At 47.7% G+C, this 23484-nt stretch overlaps 1 protein-coding gene across 2 annotated transcripts in view; it reads right to left on the bottom strand.

The window, feature by feature from the left end:
- The window catches only part of LOC119144455 (Golgi integral membrane protein 4-like), a 42145-nt gene extending 32138 nt beyond the window's left edge, over positions 1-10007 (bottom strand). Inside the window, exons 1-2 of one of the 2 annotated variants that reach the window (XM_037379916.1) lie at positions 9462-10007; positions 1038-1112 (exon numbers count right to left, since the gene is read on the bottom strand). In XM_037379916.1, the coding sequence (XP_037235813.1) occupies positions 1038-1112; positions 9462-9648 (262 nt within the window). In that variant the 5' untranslated portion in view covers positions 9649-10007. The remainder of the gene's footprint in view (positions 1-1037; positions 1113-9461) is intronic. The other variant, XM_037379915.1, reaches the window with a different exon arrangement.
- Between the last annotated feature and the right edge of the window lie 13477 nt (positions 10008-23484).

Here is a 23484-nt window from a genome sequence, read left to right as displayed (position 1 = left end):
TTCCATAGGCAACTGCATTGGTGACTTCCTACTTCAGCACGCAAACGGCTACATTTTGACGATGCTGAAGCAGTGTGAGGATCTGGGGTGCTCTGAAATAGATGACTCTGGAAAAGAGAAGTCAAAGCTTCTGCGGGACTAAAAGGAACTCATCTGCTGATCTCATCTGCACCACCTCCTTAAAAACGGGAAGGTCCCATGACAAAATAATGTTTATTAGGATGCTTTATTTTTGCACTTGGTCCCACCAAATAAATGAACGAGGTGGCAGAAAGGCAGCTTCCCCCTTAGCTATGTAGCCACAGAGCTACAGCCAAACCTGGATGCTGTATGTCAGCATTCCCAGAAACACAGTCCAGGTAGGAGTAAGGAGTAGTTATGGTACTCCACATACCAGTTTTGAAGATAAAACCCAAGCAATTAATTGTCAACAACAATGAGGTGCAAAGGGGCCTGACATCCAAGCACACTACTCCACTGCAAGGTATGTGAGCTACTCTGTTCAGCTTTCTACTTCCCGTTGTATTTCACGGTCTTAAGATATCCTGCATGTGTATATCTACTTTTGTACATCAGCTTTAAAGGATCTGACAGTCTGTATTGTCCGTGTATCATGGAGCACAGTGATGCCAATGTTATTAAGCACTTACAGAGCTCAGCATCTTCAGATCACTTTTCTCAGAAAGTTTAGATCTTCCCAAGAATAAAGCACAGTCTAGTGCCAGGTTTAACTACTACTCACAGTGCTCAAACACCACATCATGGGCGCTGTTACTCACAGATTACACTGAGGACATGGATAGGAATATGAGATAACAGAACCCACCTCCCAGCACCTTTTGCCCATGGGCAATGGACAAGTCAGTTAAACTATTCTCCAGGTACAAACCAGGGGTGAATCTCAGCTGGGGGCATTCAGCAACATCCACACGTGGCCCTGAAGGCAGCAAATGCTTTGGGTACAACACACACATCTCCCCACAAGACAGCTGGAGGGTTGGCTGGCCACTGCTACGTCACCTGTGCAAGAGACTCACCTTCCTTCGTCTTCTTGTGCTCCCCTCGCTCCTTCTGCAAGGATCTTTCTAGCCGGGATCTGTGCTCATACACAACTGGGGAAACAAAGAAGGAGAGCATGAGGTAACCCCTGAAATTTCTTCTTATGTATTCTTCTCCCCAGAACAAGCCTCTTGCAGGTCACACAGCCAGGGACATGCGGACCTCAAATCCTGCCGTGGACTGGGCCAGCAAGTGCCCGAGAGAGCCAACGTAGACAAGAGAGCCGTTCCTGCTTTGAATGACCTGCACCCTCTGGGTTTCTAGGCTTAAGCCCACAGCAGCTCACATGTAAAATCCAGACCAAACAAACCAACAGTCCTGAAATACATGCAGATACCTGGTGTCCTCACCTGCAAAAGGGTTCCAGCTACCAGCTGTTAGCACTTTTGTCTGCTCTGAACAGGTGAGGTCTGGAGCTGGGTGGGGACAGCTGGACTAAAGACAACAGATATTCCTGATATAACACAGCAGCCTCTCATCCCCCGAGTATTTGTGCTTGGGTTTTGCTTTGGAGTCAGCTGTGAAGCCCAAGAACCAGCTTTAGGGGCTAAGCCGTGTATTTGTGGGCCAAATCCATTACCAGGCTCAAGAGAACCAGAGCCTTCCAGGTCATCCGTTCTGCAAAGGCAGCAGCAGCATGCAGGGGAGACATTCTCTCCCCTTCCACAACCCAACTATAAACTGGTCTTCAGGCCACTAAGAAAAAGCAGCTGCCGCTCCCATTACACAAAAAAGAGCATCAGTACTCTGCATGGGAGCTGAGACAGGAGAGAGGGATGAGGCTGCTTTGTACAGCAGCCACATGACAAATGGAAGTGCCAGAGAAGCTTCCTGATGGATGGTGATTTTAATCCACGTTGATGTCTGAATGCTAACAAAAAGCTTTCCCTGAGTCACAGCATCCAGCCACAACAAGCTCCTCCATCCCCTCTGCACATCCAGAATGGTGCTGGGTGGCAATTCCAAGGGGAAGGGCAAGAAGAGAAACTTGCCTCCAGAGCCAAAAATCTTTGGGGGCAAGTCATGCTACGATGCACAGTTTCCAGGAAAACCAGGCGGGATGATATTTGCACACATAAAACAAGTGCTAACCCATTCCTTGGGGAAATCTTGCCAAGCCAAGAACTCCAAGTGACTCGTGCTCTCACTGCAAGTGAATCTATAGGGACTCCAGCCCCGCTCAGGTCGTACGGGAGTGGCAAAGGCAGCGCGTATCCCACATTAGCAGGGAGCAGGCACCCCAATCTGGGGACTTAAGAGACACAAACCGTCCATACGTATAGCTAATGTTTTACCGTGTTGACCATCAGTGGCACCAAATCTGTGGTAGTGCAGGCGTCGCTCTCAATAGATATGAAGAGAAGAACTCACAGGCAGGTCTGGCATCCTAAAAACCAGGCTAGGACATTTTTCTAAACGATACTAAGGATCATCCAGGAACTGCAAGGCTGAGGTAGGGACTATACAAGGATCAACCTTGTGATCAGAAGAGTCCTTTCTTGCTCTACCCTCTGCAAGTCTGACACCTCTGTAGCCCCTGAAGGAAAACAAACAAAAACCCACCCAAAGAAAAGCACTTCCCTGCTGCCCCACCTCTTTCTCCAGGCAGGGAATTCAAGCCACCTGGTTCTTCAGAACTCCACAGCACCCACCGCCTCCCTGGGCCTCACCTCTTCCTTCTGCATTGCAAACTGGCAACTATTCCTTGCATTTTTCGACTGCGTCTTCCTCACAGCAGGTCCCCTAAATACACTAAATGCACAGAAGACTGTAATTTCACCAGGCGGCAAAGCACTGCTGCCATGACCATTCTGCAAGAGCTTTTTCATCAAAGCTGGGCATTCAAGGGAAGCATTCCTCACCTTCACGAGCCGCAGCCCCCTGCAACTTCGTGCAGGGCAGATCTGAGAGGACAGTCTAATTTTATCCAGCTTCTTTAAAAGCCTGCTTCACTGTTGCATATTTCCTTTCTGTTGGATCACAACAAATGCGAGTCTCAGGACCCTCACAACGACTGGTGGCTTTCTTACCACCTGGAAATGCCTTTTCCACACAGAAGAACGTCCACATGGTTTAACCCCATGATTTTTAAGCCAAGCTCATGACATTGGCTAGGTCCAAGCTTGGGATTTTTGCAATGCTTTGGTTTGCAGCAGTGGATCTGTTAATATTTAGTGATCTCCAGCAACAGCCGAGTGCCTGAGCGAATCGCGGGGAAAGAAGAGGTGATAAACGAAGCCAGGCATGGTAAACTGTTGAATCCTGAGAGTTCCAACTGTAGCACAAGCACTTCCTGAGCCTTCTAGGGGCACTGCCCCAGCTAGCTAGGTAGGCAAGCAGCCTACGTACTGAGGGCAGCTGGAGCTGAGGCTCCGGCTTCAAGACACAAACCGAATCCAAACACCCCAGTATCCCATTGTCCCCTGTGGAGCAGCTTCAGTGCCTACAGACAGCAACCCTTCCTGTATGAAATCAAGGCTTCAGCAGGACAAGACAGACAAGCTGGCTTCTCCCGGAGTATGCTGGTTTTAGACACCGCAGGTACAAGGACTATGTTTTAGGCTGGGTTTATCCTGTGTCAAGCTGAGTCCCACCGCAGGCTGAGCAGCCCTTCCCCAGGCACACATTCACATCCAAGCTGTGTCCCCTCACTCACCTAATTCTGTCTGTCACTTTTGACCTCCCTCAGGGAGCAGGAAGGGCCGGTGGTCCTAGGTCAAGAATTCCTATTGTCACTGGCCATGCTATCTCCTTCCTTCTCCTTGTTACCTTCCCTAGTTAGAAAAGACAGACATCCCAGTGGTGAAGATGCTTCGCCTGGGCTGGGCCACTTCATTAATATTTTCCTCTGAAGTGAGGAAACTGCTGTATTTGCCAAACCATTACAGCAGAAATATTTGGTTTTAATCTGGAAGGATTTTTTCCCTGCTGAGCACGTCAGTAAGTAGCAAGCCCATCACTGCAGCTGTCCAAGCATCTACTTCATGACAGCTTTATTTTTAGAAACACTTTTCCCAACAGACTCCTCAGATGTCACCCTGATGGCTTCCCCAGCCCAGCTAAGCACACAAGAGACTGAGTGCTTCTTCACTACATGCTAAAAAGCCTCGTTCAATGAAATTGTCATCTGAAGAACATCAGCCACTTCCCAAAAGATTTGCGAGCTCTGGGCACTCGAGTTTCTGCCACAAGCATCTCACTTTCTTGCAGTCTTCTCTAACAGAGCTCCTGAGGACAAGTCTTTGATGTGATGAGAGCTTCACGCCAGCAATGAAAAGTCACAGCTGCTGGGGCTGTTCGGGGTGCCCAGCAATTCCAGGCTTTACCATGCCCTTTCCCGTACTCTGAGCATCCAGGCGTTTGCCTCAGTGGCTCTGGGCTTGGAGGAATTCCCCATGTTGGAGTTCCTCCTGCAGGGCTTTCATTTTCTAGTAACCCAAGTATACTGAGAGAAAACAGAGGCTACGACCAGGGTTAGAAACTCACCCCAGATGAGCAGGTTACCCACCTCTCCAGGTCCCTGCAGCTGAAGAACTTGGGGCAACTGAGGCAGCGACCAGCAGCCTCACTGACAGCACGGTTGTGCTCCGTCACCCAGCACGGCAAAGAGCACGGTGTACCGCAGGGGGCAAGCTGAACAGCTACAGCCTCACCCCCCAGAAAGCCAAGCACTCTCAGCACAGGACTAGGCAAGTAAATAACTGGGGGTTTTTGGGGTTTTTTTGGTTTTTTTTATGTAGAAAAGGTCTGCTTAGATGACCCCAAGCTACTGGGTGCCCTTGATCTCACATAGTAAATGGGAAACTACAGCACAGGAAAGCATCTGGAGCAATAGGCTCGTGCTGACACCCATAACCACAAATCCTAATCCAAGCACCACAAAGCAGATGAGTCTTTAAGAATGGCTCTATATCATAGGCTCATTATTCAGAAATTTAGGACACAAAATCTGGCTCTCCTGACACTTTTTTTTTTTATAAGAAAGTTAAGCTGAAGTAACCTCCAGTGACTAGAAAAAAAAAAAAAAAGTTGTAATCTCTCCTGCTGTTCCCCCAGGTCTCCAGAGCCCAGAAAAGGTGGGCTCAGCTTTACACAAAGCAGCAAGTAAGTGTTGCATAAAGTAGTCTCTCTACTCATCTTTGTGGTGGAATAAAGTAACAACTTGGCAGAGCAAAACGGCACTGTGTAGCTTCAGAGGACGGGAAGCCAGGAAGTCTTTAACTATTTGCAATTACAAGAGAGAATGGAGGGTGGTCAGTGTCTAAATCCAGGCTGGAATTCAGCCAGAACTCAGCACTAATGCACTGTCACCTGCTGCCAAAGGAGCCAAAACGCAGAATTTGACCTGCTGAAACAATGAAATCCCTCGCAGTGCTTTGCCTTTGGGAAAGAAGAACAGCCCAGGCCTTCCGCTGACTCATTCTCATTTGAAGAGATGACAGAAAACAGGGTGGATTGTGTGAAGGGGGTTGCCTCATATACCCCAGAGTACCAAGATTAAACATCTGCCAGGGACAGTTTAAGAGATCCACAAAGGCAGAGTGATTCTGGTCGCGCCAGTGGTCCCAGGTTTTACTCTCCTGCTGTTCAAGCGGTTTCATTTTGCCCCTGCCTGGGAAAGCCACGAGTGCGGGCTAGCTCCCCACTTTCATGGGGCAGGGCACCAGAGGCATCTGATCTGCTGCTCTGGTTCTGCTAAAACGACGCACGGTGCACGGTTCGTTAGACCATTTCTATGCCAGCAGCACATATTGTGGAGACAGTCATCATACTGCCCATGGCGCTCAGCTCCAAGCAGCTCTTGGCACACAGAAGTCAACACTAACTGAAAAGCTCTCTTCTCTGTGGCTCTCCTTGTTAGAGGCATCAGATACTCCTGCCAGTCTCCATCCCGTCACATCACAACTAATCACCGATGGCACCAGTCACTCAGGCTCAAGAATCATCCAGAACAAGGGACAAGGGGAGCAGAACGAAAGCCAGACTCCTCATACCTCCCTCTCTGACCCAGAGAGGTGGCAAAGGAAAGACAGAGAGGGTAAAAGATACCCAACGGTGAGGGCAGGATGCTGCGTCCTCATCCTCAGCCACTGTGCACCAGCAGTTGTGACAGAGAAAATTTCTCCATCCCAGACACCGGTTTGATGTCTGGCCACATCAGGAATGTCAGGCAGAAGCGGATGGTACTGTAAATGCACCCTTCCTTCCCATCTGTTCAGAGAGTGCCGTTAGTTAGTGAACTGACTGGAAGATCTCCCCAGCTTGGCTCCGAGCCTGCAGGCAGCAGCGTGCTCCTACGTACGCAGCACACACCTACGGGAAGTGGGAGGCTGCAAAGCAACGCTGTGCTGAAAGCCACCTGCTACCTACTTTGGCATGGCACGAGGTCGGGGTGGGGGCTGCGGTGGAACAGATCCATCCGAGGGGCACACCAGGTCACAGCTTGCCAGACCGTGTCTCTAATCCCCTCTGAGCCTCATGACACTGCACCAGTGTCCTCCAAATCACAGCTCACAGGGAAAGCCCAGGATTTGGCAAGGTGTCTCCATGCACTTTTAGACATACTTCCCACCCAGCAGAAACCGAAGAGATGGAGGGATGAAAAAGCCCAGCAGATTTTCCTCCTGGTCTCCAGCTGAACCACAATGTAAAAGGAGGATCTAGTGGGTCACAGGAGCAGCAGGTGCTGGGTGGAACAAGGGGTATTAACCACCAGGCAAGAGGTTGGACAGGGTCACACACACAACACTGCCTCCCCCTTTCTTCTTCTCACCCGTGTTTTACCTACCCTACAGCAAAATCCACAGCTGCCTTGCTCTTATTTTAAGAGAGCAGAATCATAGAATTGTTTAGGTTGGAAAAGACCTTTAGGATAATCAAGCCCAACCATTAAGCCGGCACTGAAGTAGATGAAATCCGTTTCCCCATGTGCAGCCAGCAGAAGACGGCACATGGGACAGGCAGTGCTGGCTTCAAGAGTTTCACTCCCTCCTCCACTTGCTTTCCTTTTCCCTTTTACTCAACTCTTGGCCCAGCCCGACACTTTCAAGCTTTATTTACAGAGGCTACCAGAAGCATCAACGATCTATTGTACTGGGATGCAAGAAGGGTAGGAAATTCTTGGTAGCTGAAAGGAAACACCTGAAGTGCTAGTTAAACAGGACCAAATTCCACCTCAGAGTAACATGTCCTCCTTTTGTAGAGCTGAGAAGACAGAAATCAGATGCAGAAGACACGGCAATTAAATCCATGCAACAGGTCAGCAAAGGGGCAGGGAGAGAGCCCCAAGCCCCAACTTTGGAACCCTTTTGGTTCAGCACCAAAGCACCACAGGGCGACAACGCACAAGGCTCACAGCCGTATGTGCAAGACACCACTGCACTTTACGACTTCCATGAACACGGCTCCTGTCTGCCAATTGCTAGGCTTCTCCCACCAGCCAAATCCAAAAAGCAGCTTTGCCTTTGTTAAAATTGTTGGACATGTAAGTGTCTTCTCAAAATAAAAAGGGTAGCCATGGCAACAACTGTATTTAGGAATGGGAGGACTGACAGAGGGTTAGAAACCCCAGCAACAGGCTGCAGCTCTGCCATTCAAACATACTTGGGTGGAAAAAATAGGAGCCTGTCTCAGTTGTTTGCTTTGAGCCTCCTCTTCCCAAAACTGGGGTTCCCTGAGGCTACCACTGTCATCTTATTCTCTGAAGAACCAGCCCCTCTCCAAGAGAAGCAAAAGATGGTGACACACGGGACAGGAATGTGGGCTAACTTCTGCCCTGCTGATCTTCGCATCTCAGAAACACAGGATGCAGGTGGAAATCACTGCGGCTGGGACTGTGCAACACATCAGCAGCTGGAACTGTTTGCCTGCCTTGTGACAGAGTAAGAAGAAATGGAAACAAAACGTAAGAGAAAAGCAGTGAACCCATCCACTAGATCAATTTACAAGTTTGCTTTTTTTAAAGCATGTTTCCTTGAGAAACAAAACACATATACCACGCTCCGCTTTCCCAGCTTACAGGTAGAAACACACAGCCCTGGGCACAAGAAGCATATGTACAATGTTCTATTTGCTTCACAACACTGCACACAAAGGCACCAGGAAAGATTTAATGCCAGAGGGCACTTATGTTGAGTCACAGATCTGCAGAATTCCCCAGCAATACAGGCTACAGAAACAATGTCACTGGATGTGTCAACTGAGATCATCACGGATACCCCGCATTCGATTTTAGCCTGGGGAAGAGCTCTCAATGTAAACACTATAATCTAAACCCACTTGTTAAAAGAGAAAAAAAAATTGTTAAATCCATCCCTTGACCTTGAGTCACTAGAAGAGTCACTAGAACCATTGGCAAACAACATTTTGTCGACACCGAACTCATTCTGCGGGCACTCCAGAACCAGCACATCCTCCAGCACTGCACACACAATGGCTGGCTACCAGAGTGGATTCCCACCAAAACTCCCTACAGGGAGCTCAGCAGATCCCTCTAGAGGCTCCAAGTCTGGTGGCAGGTTCTGGAAACATGGCTTTGGCAGGCATGGTAAGTCTGGAACGACAGACTAGACAAAGATAAGAGTTCAGCAATGGAGTAATGTGTCCTCAGCCTTCCCTACTGAGATCTCCCCATGAGCTAAAACGTCATTTTTTGTGCACTTGATGTTTATGTAAGGAGGACAAACAAGGGGGATACACATACTATGCTTGCCTTCCAGTCTTCTGGCACCTCTTGCCAGAGGAAAAGTGCTGCTCAGTGGACTCAGAATAGCCAATTCTTCCTCCTCCTCCCCGTTTTTAGGGAGCTATGTACTGCAGCATCCATCAGCCCCAAACCAGCTGGCAAGCCTTTTCTAGTCACAGATCAATCTCTCAAGAAGATGCTTGACTTGTTTCCTTGCAAAGGCAATGGGCAGCAGACGGTATAACAACAAACTTTACTAAAGGACCCCTCGCCTCTCTGTTCACTCCCAGACAGCCGCTCCCACAGGCTCGAGAGCAGAGCCACATCTCCGAGCCTGCCCAACCAGCCCAAGTCCTCTTTGCATTTTTACTGCTTCACATTTAGAATGACACAGGACTGGCCTTTTTGGCCGAAGGGAACTACAGGGAGAAGAAAAAGAATAGACGTGACACAGCTGAACTCACCAATCCAGCACACCCCGTTCCCCCTGCCGTGGGAGCAGCGATTCCGATTCAAGGTTATTTAATTCTAGACAGCAAAGGGGGGGGAAGGAAAGAGGCAAAGACGGCTCCTTCGAGCTCTTGAAAGCCAAAAGCTGAACGCTGCTCCACAAAGGCACCCTGCTCATTGCTGGGCCGTGCGGCAAAGCCCTCAGTGGGTACCCCTGGGAGAGAGGGGAGTTGGGCATGTGTGGACACCCCCAGGGCAGGTCACTCACCTTGGAGCTGGGCGGACAGAGCCTCCTGCTGCTGTTTGTATTTCTGGGCCAGGGCTTCAGCATTCCGCACCTTTTGCTGCAAGTGGTTGTACATGAAAACTCCCGAGCCCAAACATGCCACAGTCACCAGGCAAAAGCCGGTCTGCAGAAGCCCCTTCTGCCTCCTCGAACACATGCCGGTGCCCATGGTGGGGCCAGAGCAAAGCGATGCAGCGCTGCCTCGCCGCCGTTGCTAAAGCATCTGATTATTTCTGCCCAATAGCCCCTTTCCTCAGCAAATTCGCAGATCCCTCGGCAAGACGCGATCAAAGTCTGGGCTCCGCTCCTTCCCAGCCTTCAGAGAAGCAGAAACGGCTCCAGCAGCGGTTTATTCCTCATCGCCCGCCGGCGAGCGGCTCGGCGCAGCGCCGGTGCCCGGGAGCCGCAGCCGAGGGGCCGGCAGGAGCATCCTTCCCCCGCTGCGGGGCACCAGCCCGGGGCCGGCTCGCTCGGGGCTGCCTGGAAGCGGGGAACCGGCGGAGGGGAGCGAGAAGGAGGTGGAGGAGGTGGAGAAGGAGGAGGAAAACTTTTGCTTCCCATGTGCTGCAGCGCAGGGGGGGCGGGAAGGGGGTACCGCCGCGCTTGGCTCTTCCCACCTCCCCCTTCTGGAGCACCGACCGGAAAAAATAACCAGTCGGGAGGAGAAGCCCTTCTGCCCCCTCCCCGCGGCTTTCCCGGGAGGAAGCAGCGGCCCCGGGGCCGGGAGACGGGCCAGGAAACCGGCGGCGGCATCCGGGCGGGGGTGGTGCAGGGCCGAGCCGCGCTACCGGAGCCCCGGGGTGCCCCGGCTCCCCCAGCCCGGATACCCGCTGCCCCGGGGGGGCTGGGCGCTCCCGGGGGCCAAGCCGAGCCCGCACCACCGGCCGTGCGACCCCCCCTCCCCGGCAGGCTGGAGCCACCAACCTCTCCCACGTGTTTGTTTTCCCCTCCCTTCCCCAACCCAACCCAACCCAAACCCGCTGCTCCCACCTGTTGCTAAGACAGATGAGGGGCACCTGTATCAATTAACGAGAGCATCTTCAAGGTATTTCTTTAAAATCTCACAGTTCTTCAGAGCAGTGGTTTCTCTTCGGGAAAATGTGAGCTGGTACTGGTATGAGGCTGGTACAAGGAGAAGGGTGTAAGATGAGTTTGGCTTTTCTAAGGTGTTGTAGGCAGCTTGGCCTCTCTAAAGCAGCTGCTCTGAGGTGGGCTGTTCTCTTCTGGCAGAGCCCAGCTTGTTTTATCTGGGTGTGGGATGCGCAGCTGCATCGTCCACAGACAGGGACAGGAGGGAAGAGCCCTGCTTCCCCATCCTGGGGGACAGCCAAGGCCAGGCTGGATGGGGCTTGGAGCAGCCTGATGTGGTTGAAGATGCCCCTGCTCATTGCAGGGGGACTAGATGGCCTTTAAATGTCCCTTCCGCCCCAAGCTATGCTATGGTTCTGTGCTTCATGGGACAGACGAAGCTTTCCGGAGCCTTGCCCGCGTTCTGAGATTAAATCAACTACATAAGACCCCCAGGTTTTATAATGAATCCTGCCTGTGCTAGCAGCCTGACTGTCAGGTTGGTTCATCTCTTATCTGAGTTCACAAGGATACTTCCTCTGCAGTGCTGCCAACTTCCATATTTCAGGCATCTGGGGAATAAGCAACAATCATAACAATTAATTCTTCACCAGCGATTCCTCTCCAAGAATCATGCATGCTTTTATAAATGTTAATCAAATGAGCTTTACAGTACTGCTGGGAAACAGTTGAATGGCATTCCTGTCTCCCTAATTTGCAGATGGGAAAACTGAGGCACAGCATTCCTGTAAGGTTTTGATTTATCCAAAGTAACTAAGATTTTTATGTTGGGGGTTATTTTCAAGCGTTCTAAGCGGATTTGGTATGTTGTTCGAGGTGTCTGCCAGAACAAGGGTGAGACTCAGCCTACTGGAAATCAGATGCTTTGGCTAACAGTCCTGGCTCTGCGTACAGCTTCTAGAAAACATTATATACTTAATGAATTAACTGATTATTCCAGACTTACTGCTCAGCTCTTTCTGAAAGCCAGACTAGCGCTGATGTGATGCTTCATGCAGCCTATGTCTGCTGTGGATCATTTGCACGTAGGACCAGGGATAATCTTGTTGCTGATTCACATATCCTCAGTTCAAGAGATGCTCCACCTCCCATACGTAGATGCTGTGCATCAGACAGCCTTACTGTCCTACTGCTTCTTTACATAAATGTCCTGGGGGGTTGCTGAGTGTTTCAGCATCCTTTCAGGAGCTGGAATGTCTTTTGTCTGCATCTTGAGGGCTGAGGAAGCAGCCTGTGGGATGAGGGTTTTTAGTCTCAGTTTTGCCTCTATTCAGCACATTCTTTTTTTTTTTTCCCTCATGCTCTCATTAATTACTTCCTCATGTGCTGGTTCCTGCCTGAGAAACACTGGGAATTTCTGAGGTTTTGACAGAGAAACTCTGGAAAAAGGTTAAAATCCTGAATTAGGCAATGTCTAGCTGAGAAAGATTTGATTGACAAAGTTTCTGCAATCTAGCACTTTTCTACACTGCAATAAACTCAGTTATAGATTTAGCTCCATATTTCTGCACCGGATCTAGGGCCAGATGAATAGTACAACCCCAGCAACAAGCCAAAGGTTTTGCTTCTTGCTCGTGCTTAGCCATTATTTATGTTATGTGGCCTGCCAGTGAAATCCCAGTAAAGTGAGAGCTGATCCCACTTCCCCTCCAGCCAGCAATAAAATCCTCCACTTTGGTCCTCTTCTTCCATATCAAAAAAATATAAAGGCCCACGGGTTTAGCTACTGTTATGTTTTCCAGTTTTCAGGAAAAGCTAAACAACTGCAGGACCCCAAAGAGATCAGGGTATCTCAGCAGAGCACTCATAATAGCCAAAATCAGAGCAAGCTTGTTCACTAAGATGGGAAAATAACAGGAATGAGATTGGACTTCCCTATTCTAGGGAACGCTCCTCCATAATTGAAGTCTGTGTTCTAAGATCCATGGCACAAAGCCCCATCTTCAGAGACTTCATTGTTATTGTGCCTCATTTGTTTTTAATATTTTAGTCTGACTAGATCTTTAGGCTCATCTGACTGGCACAGATCAGAAGTTCTCTTTTCCAAAGATTTCTATGCACCAGCTGAAAAGGGGACACCTTGACGATTTTGGAAGGCCTATTTGGATATTTCCCTGCTCTTCACTTTTGCACCTTTCTCTTTTAACCATGTATTTTTTTTTGACAAGGGGTTGTCCCATCAGCCAGCTCAGAGGCTACCTCATTGAGCAAATTACTACAACAACCCACATCTCTGAAGGTCTACACCCACTAGGCACGAGTATTTTCCGGAAGATACAGAGGAGAGAAGCACCCAGAGCTAAACAAATTGACCATAGGTGACCGCTCTCTTCAAATCCAACTCAAAATGCTTTGTGCCTCAGGGATTATCTGATCATCTCCTTTTGCATCCTCTAATCCAATGGGTGATCACATCTGATGATAGCTTTAAAATAATAATCTGAACAAAACAAGCAATTCCCATGGGAAAGCTCAGTCTGTATGTACTTGTAAAGAAAATGCCACTTTCTCCTGTATAGAGCAAGCCATGAGTATTAACCATCTGCACAAATACTGCAGTCCTGGAAAGCTCCATCCTTTTAATCAGAGCTTTGGATTTCATAGCAGGCATTTAATCGGCTGTGGGAGTGTTTTCAGCCAGGTTATGTAAATGCTGTCAAGAAACCAAGTGTCTGAAAAAGATGCAGTAAGGAATGTGTTAGAGACAGAGGGGAGGAGGCTTTGCTGTTTAGGGGTTGCAGTTTCACAACTGTTTTTTGAAAACCTACCGATCAAATTGGTAACATCCACAACCCATTGAAATTGGCTAAGCAGGACACTGTAGCCCTATGGCCTTTATGCATCTTGCAAGTGCCTTCCAGGGAAACCCACTCTAGGAATCCAGTGATAAATGTTGGAGGGTATAGGCTGAGCAGGAGAGGAGCTTGAGGCAGGAGTCTAGTGTATGAGAAATGACAGGCACAAGTGTTTAAAAAATAAAGTTTTCTCAAGTGGGCATCTGTGTATGTATGTGCATGAATTTACGGCGTTAGCAGTGCCTGCACGTCATGTACCTCCTAGAGGTGCCTGTCCTACTACACACAGAAATTCCCAATTAATTTCTTGCAGGAGTGAAAGTGCCCTACATTAAACAACTCCTAGGGGTAGCTCTCATCTCAGTCTCTCCAAGGTTAAGGGGTGGCAAAGCTGAACCATTCTTTCCTTCCCATAACAAGAAGTGACAGCTTCTAATTAGGATCCATTAGAGGGTGCCCTAGGGAACCAATGGGACCATTTTTCAGAATGCATTGTTGAAATTATTTTTTGTCTTAGAATGGCATGTTGGCTTAGCTATCTCGGTTATCTTCCCCGAGCCTACGTACGTACTTTGAGTCATCTCACTGCTGTGCCATGCCTAAAAGTAAGTGTAGAAGAATGGCGGCAGAAGCATGGCCTTAGAATCTCTGAAGATCTGCACATTCCAGGCCTGGTATTAGAATAGGCCTGTAATCAGAATTGTACTGAAGTTGCTGTGCTGAAGATAACAAGAAAGGTAGCCTTGAGCTATTCTTGAATCCTGAGACTGAGTAATTATGTTGTGCCAACAGGCCGTGGCTGTAACAAGATACAGCTGCTGGGAAAGCAGGTGCAGGGCCAAGAAAGATAGGGACCGGTATGGGAAAATAGGGAGTAACAAACTACAAGGCTGAAGCACAGCAACACAATTGGCTACATGGATAGAATGCTTATTTTAGTCATGACAATTAGGGGTGTGAGAACCGCGCGTGTTTAGAGACTGCTAACCAATTATATTTCTGCTTTACGAATACGCATGTGTATCGGTTCTATATAAGTAGTGTTAGAAACTAATAAAGTTGAGCAAGATGCGTAACTCATATTGAGCGTCTTCTTGACTCCGGCGAACCCTTCTTCCAACAAGTAAGCATATGAGATCTCAAGAAGTCCTGATGCTTTCACAGCCTTGTCAGACCTTGGAGACAAGTGCTGAGCAAACTGTGGGCATGGCCATAATATAAAAGAATCTGAATGGGGGCGGGGAACAGAATGAGCATAAAGCCTGACTTTTGGAGGTACAAGGTTCTAGGGTCAAACTCATTGCTTAGAAGAGTATTCCATAGAATCTGGAGCTCAAGGAGATCTATGCTTACATCCACAACTGCTAGAAGATGTCAACACAGCCAGCAGGCTGACTGCAGTAGAAAGCCACTATCCATCTATAAAGACTGCTGGTAACTTCAAGTTCACAGAATGTATTTTAAGTATATGGCAATCAAGGTACAGAGCAGCTGAGCTACCTCTTTGAGACCCTGAAGAATCATACCTTACCCCAGTTTAGCGTACAGTATCATTCCCAGCCCCCCTGTAAGAGCACAGCTGGCCAGGAGAAAGGCCAGAGGTGCATCTTGCACCAGAGCTGTCACAGATGCTCCAAATGTATCCAGGGAGCTCAGGTAATTTTGAACCCATCTCAGTGAAATCTACCCTGATGATTTTGACTTTAGTACAGGGATCCAGGCTGGAAGGAACCTGCCCTCCACACTGAGATCTCAACTCGATGACACATATGCAAGGCTAACCGTGTTTGATAATGGCAGACACCCCTCGACAACTTCTCATAAGACCATTCCAAGACAACCCATATCCAGCTACTCCTATACCGAGAAGCACCCGTCCCAATTCCAGCACAAAGCGGTTGATGTCTGGATATTTTGGCATGTTACTTGGTACTTTCCTTAAAAGGCCAGCTCCCAGAGCCAAAGCATTATGAGAGAAGCTCATTATTCTGTCAAAAACCAATCCATATTCCAAGCACTTACACTGACAAAAAAGCTCCCCGATGTGAACTACTGCATCTTAATTCCTCTGGGAAAAGGAAGCGTGTTCACTTTTTAATTCCACATCATCTTTCACAGTTTGGACCGATAATCTTCCTGCAAAGAGGATACCTTGCCTTGAGTGAGAAGAAGCTGTGCTGAAGCAGTCTGTCGTTTAGATTCTTTTTTAGTCAGAAGCAGGAAGAACTGGTTTCAAAGGGACAAAACAAAACAAGAGCATATTCTCCACAGAAAATGCATCTCAGTACAATTAGAGCCCCGTGACTCCTCTGTCTGTTTGTTTTCAGTGACTGCAACACACATGAAGCCGTTTAAAAGGAACCTAGTGCCCTTTAAATATGCACAAAGTCTTTACTGCCTTACCAAGATACAGCCATTTTTATTAGAGCCAGGGAACATTCCAGCCTCCAAAAGTAATAAAAACGCAGTTTGCCAGAAAACAATAGCAAACTAGCAAAGGGATTTATTTTTGTTTGTTTAGGTGTTGCTAAACTTGCTGCTGCTGCCTCTCGCAGTGGGGTGCCAGCATCAGCCCCTTTCTAGGACAAAGACATCTTGTGTTCCTAAATTCTCCCAGGGCTGCTGCCCAAGCCTCCGCAGCTTCATGCCTTTGGGACCCAGGCGAGGGTGTAAGCGGCCTGTCCCCCAGACTCACGCACCGAAGGACATGGACATCCCAGCTCTGCGCTCTGCTCAGCCCCAAAGCCTCAGGCGGCCAAGTCCGTGGTGCTACAGGCTCCTCTTCTCTCACTGTATTCTTTTGTCTCACAAGCAGAGATGCCAGGAGAAGTCTTTGCACATGGCTAACATGGATAAAGCCTTAACTGTCCGTTCCAAGGAAGCATTAGTGGAAAAAGCTGGTTGAACTGGAGTAAAGCCAGCGAGTGAAGCCCTGCCCACCCGTGAGGCAGGCGGCAGTGGGAAGGGACAGGCGGTGGGGAAAGGAGGGAGCACTCCGGAGCGACAGGAGAAGAGCTTGGCAGGACTCATCCCAGCCTGCTGGGCTCAGTCACTAATACGAGCCTTCGTCATTTGAAGAGGGAAGGCATTTGTCTCCAGGATTTCAGTTCCCTTCCATTCCACATGGGCTCTGCTCTAGCTAGAGAGAAATAGTGCCGTATGTAGAGAGAATACTGGCACTAGCACATACATTTTTCTTCCTACATGGCCACTGAGTTTTATGAAGTCCAGTGTTAACCATTGGCGAACAGCATCTGTAGAGCAGAGTTTCCAGCTCACTGCGTTCATATTCGCATGCTGTATCACAGTATCAGTACGACCAAGAGAGCACAGCGTTTTGCAGCTCTTTACAGCATCTCTGAGATGCTGGGGTTTATTTCTTCTTTTTCATAAAGTAACCCAGCAAGGCACTGTTCTACACACTACAACAAAACACTGCTCCCTGGACTTGTAGTATATATTTCAGAAAGTCTGCATCAGCCACAGCATTTTGGATTGTTCAATAGTTTCTCGCACCATCGGGAGGCAGAATTCTGGATTCTGTAGGCACAGACGTTTTCTTTGCTGCGTGTGATGTGCCATTTGTCACTGTACTCTCGGGGGGGGAAATGCTGGGAAAAATAAAAGAGGACATTTTAATTGTATTCCATATGATGGATTGGCTTAGCCAAGACCGGAGCCTAACAAGGCAGTCCACTTCTCAGGTAGCCAGACAAGGGTGAGAGGAGAAGCCAGCAGCGTGGAGCTAACAGCACGTGCAGCCGCAGATCTATACGTAGACCTCCAGTTCCTCCTGAAGGATTTTCCACTGCATCGTGCAGCATCTTGGGATGACACACAAATGTGAATTTTTCTGCTTCATGAGCACACTCTGATATGTTTTTCCAGGGGAAGCTTCATGCCTGCACAAGCATGCTCTTGGAATCACCCAGCCTCGTCAGTTGGACACAGGGCTTTTTGGTTTTACTTTAGGTTTGTTTTTATGCTATCCAGATGTCTGTGATACATTTTGAGCATCAAGCTGGAAAGATAATTTATGAGCAACTTAAGCTGGCACCCCTGCATGTTGGGTGTCAGCCAGAGACACTGCAATCTGTTTTTTAATACCCCCATAAGCCAAGAGCTTAAGTCATCTCTGCTTTGCCACTGTCTCTTAACTGTGGCCACCAGTAGGTAGGATACAGATTTAGGGTGAGATTTTCTAAATTGCTTAATCATTCCTGATTTTAAATAGAATAGACTTTCCTGAATCATACATTTGTTTTTGCAAATGTCATTCAATGTCCCATTTTTCCTGCCCAGAGATAATGGGAATATAGTCTAAAAGTTTTTGCCAGAGAGATGCTTCATTGCTTCTGAGGCCCACATCTGTTTGCAGAACAGTGACAAGAGGATCTCATTGACCACTCAAACTGACGATCTGGGAACCCTTCTAAGGTGGCTGTCTTCAGCTGCCTCCTTCCAGGTATACACCTCCAGCTGGCACAGAACGGATATATTTCATAGTAAGAATTCAACAGGGAAAACAACATGGAGCTATGAAAATGGAAATCAGCTCCTGTTCTATACTAACCTGTCAAAAATTCTCTCCATGGCAAGCAATCAAGTTGACACTAATCTAATTACAGAAAGACCCCTAGATACAAAAAATTGTTACCTGCCTGTATTTCCAGCTCTCCATGTCTGACCACCCCAGAAGTCTTGAAGTACTAGGGCTCGTTTGCCCCCCTCCACACACACCAGAGGCCGTATTTAGAGATAAAATCTGCAGAAGTGCCTGTTACTCTCATAGATCCTGTGGCTGTACATACAAACAGCCAATTTGGCATGCAGGCACTCAGCTCTTGCACGAAAAATGCATGTTCTAGCCAGCCCTGCCTGCAAACTCAACCTCAAGGAGCAATTACAGTCACATAAACTCTGTTTCTTACATAACACTAAATAACAAGCCTCATGGAAAGTGACTCTCCCGGCCCTCTTCATATGATTTAGAAAAGAAAAAAGCCCCTTTAGGGCAAACCTATTCAAGCCCCTCTTCTCCAGATGATGAAGGACTGTTGATGGTGAGTCCGCTGCCTGTTAGACTTAGTTCTACAGTGCACTGTCAAATACCCCAAGGAACATAGCACGGGACAGTTACGCTGATACTCAAGCTTTTTATCTCTGAAACTCTTCCCAGTTACTCTCCTCTTTCCTTGCTTCTTGTTTATTTGCCTGCTCTTCAGATACCATTGGCATGTCCTCCCTACCTCCAACTCAGCAACTCGGCAGAAGGTATGCTGCCGTTATCTCACACTCCTTGTTGCAATTTGCTCCCACCAGACTTCATATCTGGCACACGGATAGGAAAAAAATTATACCTGTAAGTGACCCGCAGCCCACTGAATCACCTTCCCTGGGCACCAGCTGCCCCACAAGGAGAGTCGGGAATGGAGAATGGACTCTTCTTGTAGGGGAAAGAGGAAGTGCCAAGTGTTGAGCATTACAATGTCTCTTTCCTCAACAGCCCAGAAAACTCAAGACAGTCCTATAGCAGAGATGTAATGTCCCTTCCAACGAATGTCCCACTCTCTGCTCTAGATCTAGGATTTCATGGCCTGGATTCTCAGCTGCTGCATGAGCCGGTGTTTGCAAACCTGGACTTGGAAGGGGCTCCCAGCCTTTGTTAAGGACTGAAAGGATGGGGTTGCTTTGTACATGTTTACTTTTAAAAATTATCACAGTTCTAAGAAAGGATCTGGCAACCTTTACAGCAAGAGAACTATTCCACAAGGCCTTTACAGCAAGAGAACTATTCTACAAGGCGGCTGTGCATACAGTACAGCCAGGGAGGCATAAAGACCTAATTCCCCATCAGTGCAGGGAGGTACAATGCCAAACATTCATTTACAGCCACAAAGAACTTGACCTCAGGTACATGAGTAAGTTCCTGTAATAATTGCAGCAGCAGAAAAAAGGAGGATTAGTTTCCTCACCTACTCTGTGGCTGGGACCAGATTCATTGCTGGTGTAATCCCACTGATTTCACTGCAGTCACACTTGGGATCACTTTGGGATTTTGAAGGCTACATTAATGCAGCAGGATGCTGCATTCATAGGCTTTCCCAAGCATTAGCATTCTGATGTGGTAGAAATTCATCCCATAATACAGTGCTGAGATTTTTAAAATAATAAAGAAGCAAAGATGCCTGCTGTCACCATTGCTAGCTAATTATAGCAGCACGGACAGACTTCCCTTGCAGAATTCCATATGCTGTATTCATCCGGCACAATAAATAAACATATTAAAGAGGGGAGGCTGAGAAGACATTTCTGATTTTGAAGTCCTCTAACCCTACAGTTAGAAATAGATTAAATAATTGAACGGCAATTTGCCTTTTTTTTTTTTTTTTTTCATTTAGGTTTTTCTCATGCCTTTAGATGGGCTGCTGCGGAAGTGGGGGGGACAGAGGGCAGGGGGAAGAACTCACTATTTGGCAATTCATTAAGAATTTCCCTATAAGACTCCTCCACTCAATGCTGGGCTTTAGGCACAGCCATCCCAGAACTCCACCAGCCTTCCATCTGGCACTACTTGGACACTTAGCAAAGGCCAGGATGAAACAGACTGATCCAGTCTTCCTTATTTTTCATGATGCTCAGCATTGGAGGGAGCCTTAGATATTGTCTAGAGCAGCCATGGTTGGGAGAGGGGACTTCGTATAGACTTGAAACAGCAGAACCACTGGCACAGGCAATTAGCGCTTGCAGGTAAAGAATCAGTCCTACAGAGCAGGGAACCAGCCACTGCTGAGGGTGAGCATCCAGCACCTGGCCCATGGGAACTTGTATCACTGCCCTACAGAAACCACAGCTGCCAGGGGCTCTGGAGAACCCCCATCCAACAAGGGGTGGGAAGTTTCCATGAAGGCAGCACTGGCGTTCTCAAACACTTGCACATGACTTCTGTAGGGCCAGCTTCAGGTCACGCGTCTCCAGATGGCATCACTGCAGCACAGATGGCAGACAGGTTTTTGTTTGCTAGCCAGAAGCTGGAGCAGGGTTGAGACTAACTACAGCTGTTTCCATGAAAGCAATGAGGCCACCCAGCCTGTGTCCTCTCCTGAGGAGTGTAGGTACTGGAATTTTGCAACGAGGGCACCGCAGGGGCTGGTACTGACCCCTCACATAGGGAGATGTCTCTGGTCTCTCACCTGTCTGGTATAACTACTCTTTAATTATTCTTCTTGGTACATTGCACCTTTTTTAGGACAGTGTGAAATTAGTCCTCATTTATCCAGCAAGCCTGTTTTGCTGCTGCTTGAACAGGCAACACCACCAAACGTTAACTCTGCAGCTGCCAAAACAACATTGCTGCCTTAACGTGGGGCACGGAGAGGCACGGAGAGGACACGCTTTGTCACGATGTGATCATTCTGGGTGGCTGACTTACTCAGCAGTTCTCAAAGAGTCGCTTCCCCTCTTTTCACGCTCTTTTTTGTGTCCACACTGAGCTTCTTGGGGTACCAGCTCTGGTTAGTACCCACTGCAGTAAGGCCTCAGTGTTATTTCAGGTTCAAGAACTAATGCTCCATTAGTTTTGAATAAAAAACAAGTGCAGGTAACAGCCGAAGACCTGCTGTAGATTTGGGGATTAGTCTGCCCTGGCCCTCCAATATACTAAATCCCCCTAAAACCTCCTATAATAAACCATGCAAGGATTAATAAGTGCCTCCACCACTCAATGAATTATAGGAGGCAAATGTTGCAAACAGTAAGGCCCTTGACTTGTGCCTCACATACTGGATAAAATTGCTTGCCCTTAGTCAGCACCAGCATTTGCAGACCCTTTACAGGGTGCTTTGGCATCAGGTCTCCAGATGTGATTTCTAAAGCTCAACCAACACCGCACTGTGCAGTGTCATATATCTCTCTGCTGATCACAGCCCTGGCTGCTCAGAAAAAAAAAAAAAAGTAAATGCTTGCCAATATTTTCCTGACCTGTTAGCTATTTGAGTCACACAGGACAGTAAAGTACTTGTTCAAATGTTGCCTGTGCAAATAGTCATTGCATTAAAATGTGTGTCTCTGTAATAGTTGAAAATGGAAATAAGGCTAGACTACATTGAAGGAGAAAAGAAGGGAAAAAGGAAAGAACTTGTATGTGTGATAACACCATCAAACAAGAGACGTTCAATTATTAAAACTGTTGCATGGTTTATCCCTGCATAGAAATGGGAAAGGAGACTGGATCCCAGCTTTGGGATGTAAACCAGCTGGTGCACGATGTAGATCGGCTGGCTTGCTTCTTCTTCGGAGTGACACTGAAGGAATATCAGTCTGCTGCGCTATGCCACAGACGCACACCAGCACGGCTGGCTTTTCCGATGCCCGTGTCCAGAAGCAGCAGAGCATGCAGCCCAGGGTGCGGTGCGCAGTACCTCCACAACTCCCCCTCTCCTACCAGGATTTCTGTGGGACCAAGAGATGGCTCTCTCAAGAGACAGATTCATGAATCAAGGAGACCTAGAAATGCAGACTGTATGTGGATTGGCAAGAGTTGAGAAGGTTTCAGTTCACAACAGAGTTAGTTAGCCATGCCTCTAGTAATTGTATGAATCCATGAGCAGCCAAACAAGTAGTTGAAATACTTGTAGTTGAAATACTGCAAACTAAGAACCAAACCCAGATTAATTTAAGGCGGTGAAGCAGGCTGAGGAACTTCCAAGACAGCAAGCAGTTGCAGGATCTCTGCTTCTCTTAGGAAGCCACAGTGGATTAAAAGACTTAAAAGGAGCAGTAACTAGTAATGAGATTCTGGTTTGAATCTTTCACTATATTTCATTAGATGGGAATAGATGGAGGTGACCTGGGTAAAAATGACTTAACCTTTCCCTAAAATAGCTAATCCTCCACACAGCCAGGCTGGATTTGTACAAGCCGACCTCAGCGCTTGTCACTAAACTGCTATTCTCCACCGCCAAATTCAGTTTTCCTTATACACATCTATGACTACCTGGTCTCTACTCTTTGTTGCTCATTAACACCACACTTGGGACACAAATGCAGGAAGACTACAGCTTGGCACATCTCAGTGCTGCTATTTTCTGCAGCTTCCAAGGACAGTGTGCTTTCTCATTGCTGCCGTGCACTCCCTTTATGAATCCATATGGTAACAGGTCTCAGGAGTACATGACAAAAATGTTAAGAATTTATCTGACCATGTCTACCATAAGCTACACATGTCTATCCAGGATTTCTGGAGGGCTACACAGCCTTCTGGCTTGTTTACTGGCATTGATGGCACATTTCCAGGAGGAGCGCAGTACTCAGTCATTCACAGCGGTGTGGCGGGATCAGATCCTGATGCAAACAAAGTTTGTGAAGTGAAGTGGATGGGATAAGAGGGTAAATGCCCTTCATCTCATTCTGCAGATGAAACCGAGACAGAGGCTGCTTCTTCTAGGTCTCCAGGGAACTGGATGAAATTCAGAAGCAGAGAACAGTGCTTCTCTGGACACCACTGCCAGCACCATTGCACAGCTGCAGCCCCCACGCTGAATACATGACACCATTATATTTATTTGCCATTTGCCTTATTGATGGCAGGCTCCGTTCGGCATATGCTTTGCAGATATTTGTTAGCAAGTGTTTTAAAGTTTCCCCTGAGATTTCAAATTGATGTATGATGATCCAAGCTGTCTCTAGTACTTTTTATCACACTGACTGACTGGGCTGCTAAAAGCAAGAGGGCAAAGGATTATCAGCTGAGTGACTCAGGAGACTGTGCAAACACACGTAAGATGGCTCAGGGGAAAAAATCACCAAATTCAAAAGTGTCAGATTCACACTGCTGTAGGTTACTCAAAGCTGAACCCACGCTTTGCCTATTATTTATCAGTTACCTTATGTTTGTTGGATTCAGATGGTGTCCCCAGATGGACACAGGCCTTTTAACATATATATCTGTCATATCACAATCACAGTAGCTTTGCCACAACTCCTTGCTTATTTTAACTCTCCTGTTGTTTAGACCGCCTCCTGAAAGGCCAATGAATGGCTCAAGACATCAGGAAGACAGTTCAGTTGTTAGAATCTGAACAATTCAAACCCTAAGTATTGCATTAACTGATATTTTTTTT

Source organism: Falco rusticolus, chromosome 3 (assembly GCF_015220075.1).
Source record: "Falco rusticolus isolate bFalRus1 chromosome 3, bFalRus1.pri, whole genome shotgun sequence".
Classification (NCBI taxonomy): domain Eukaryota; kingdom Metazoa; phylum Chordata; class Aves; order Falconiformes; family Falconidae; genus Falco; species Falco rusticolus.
The sequence above is the reverse complement of the archived record's forward strand: the minus strand, read 5'-3'. Positions and strand labels throughout refer to the sequence as shown.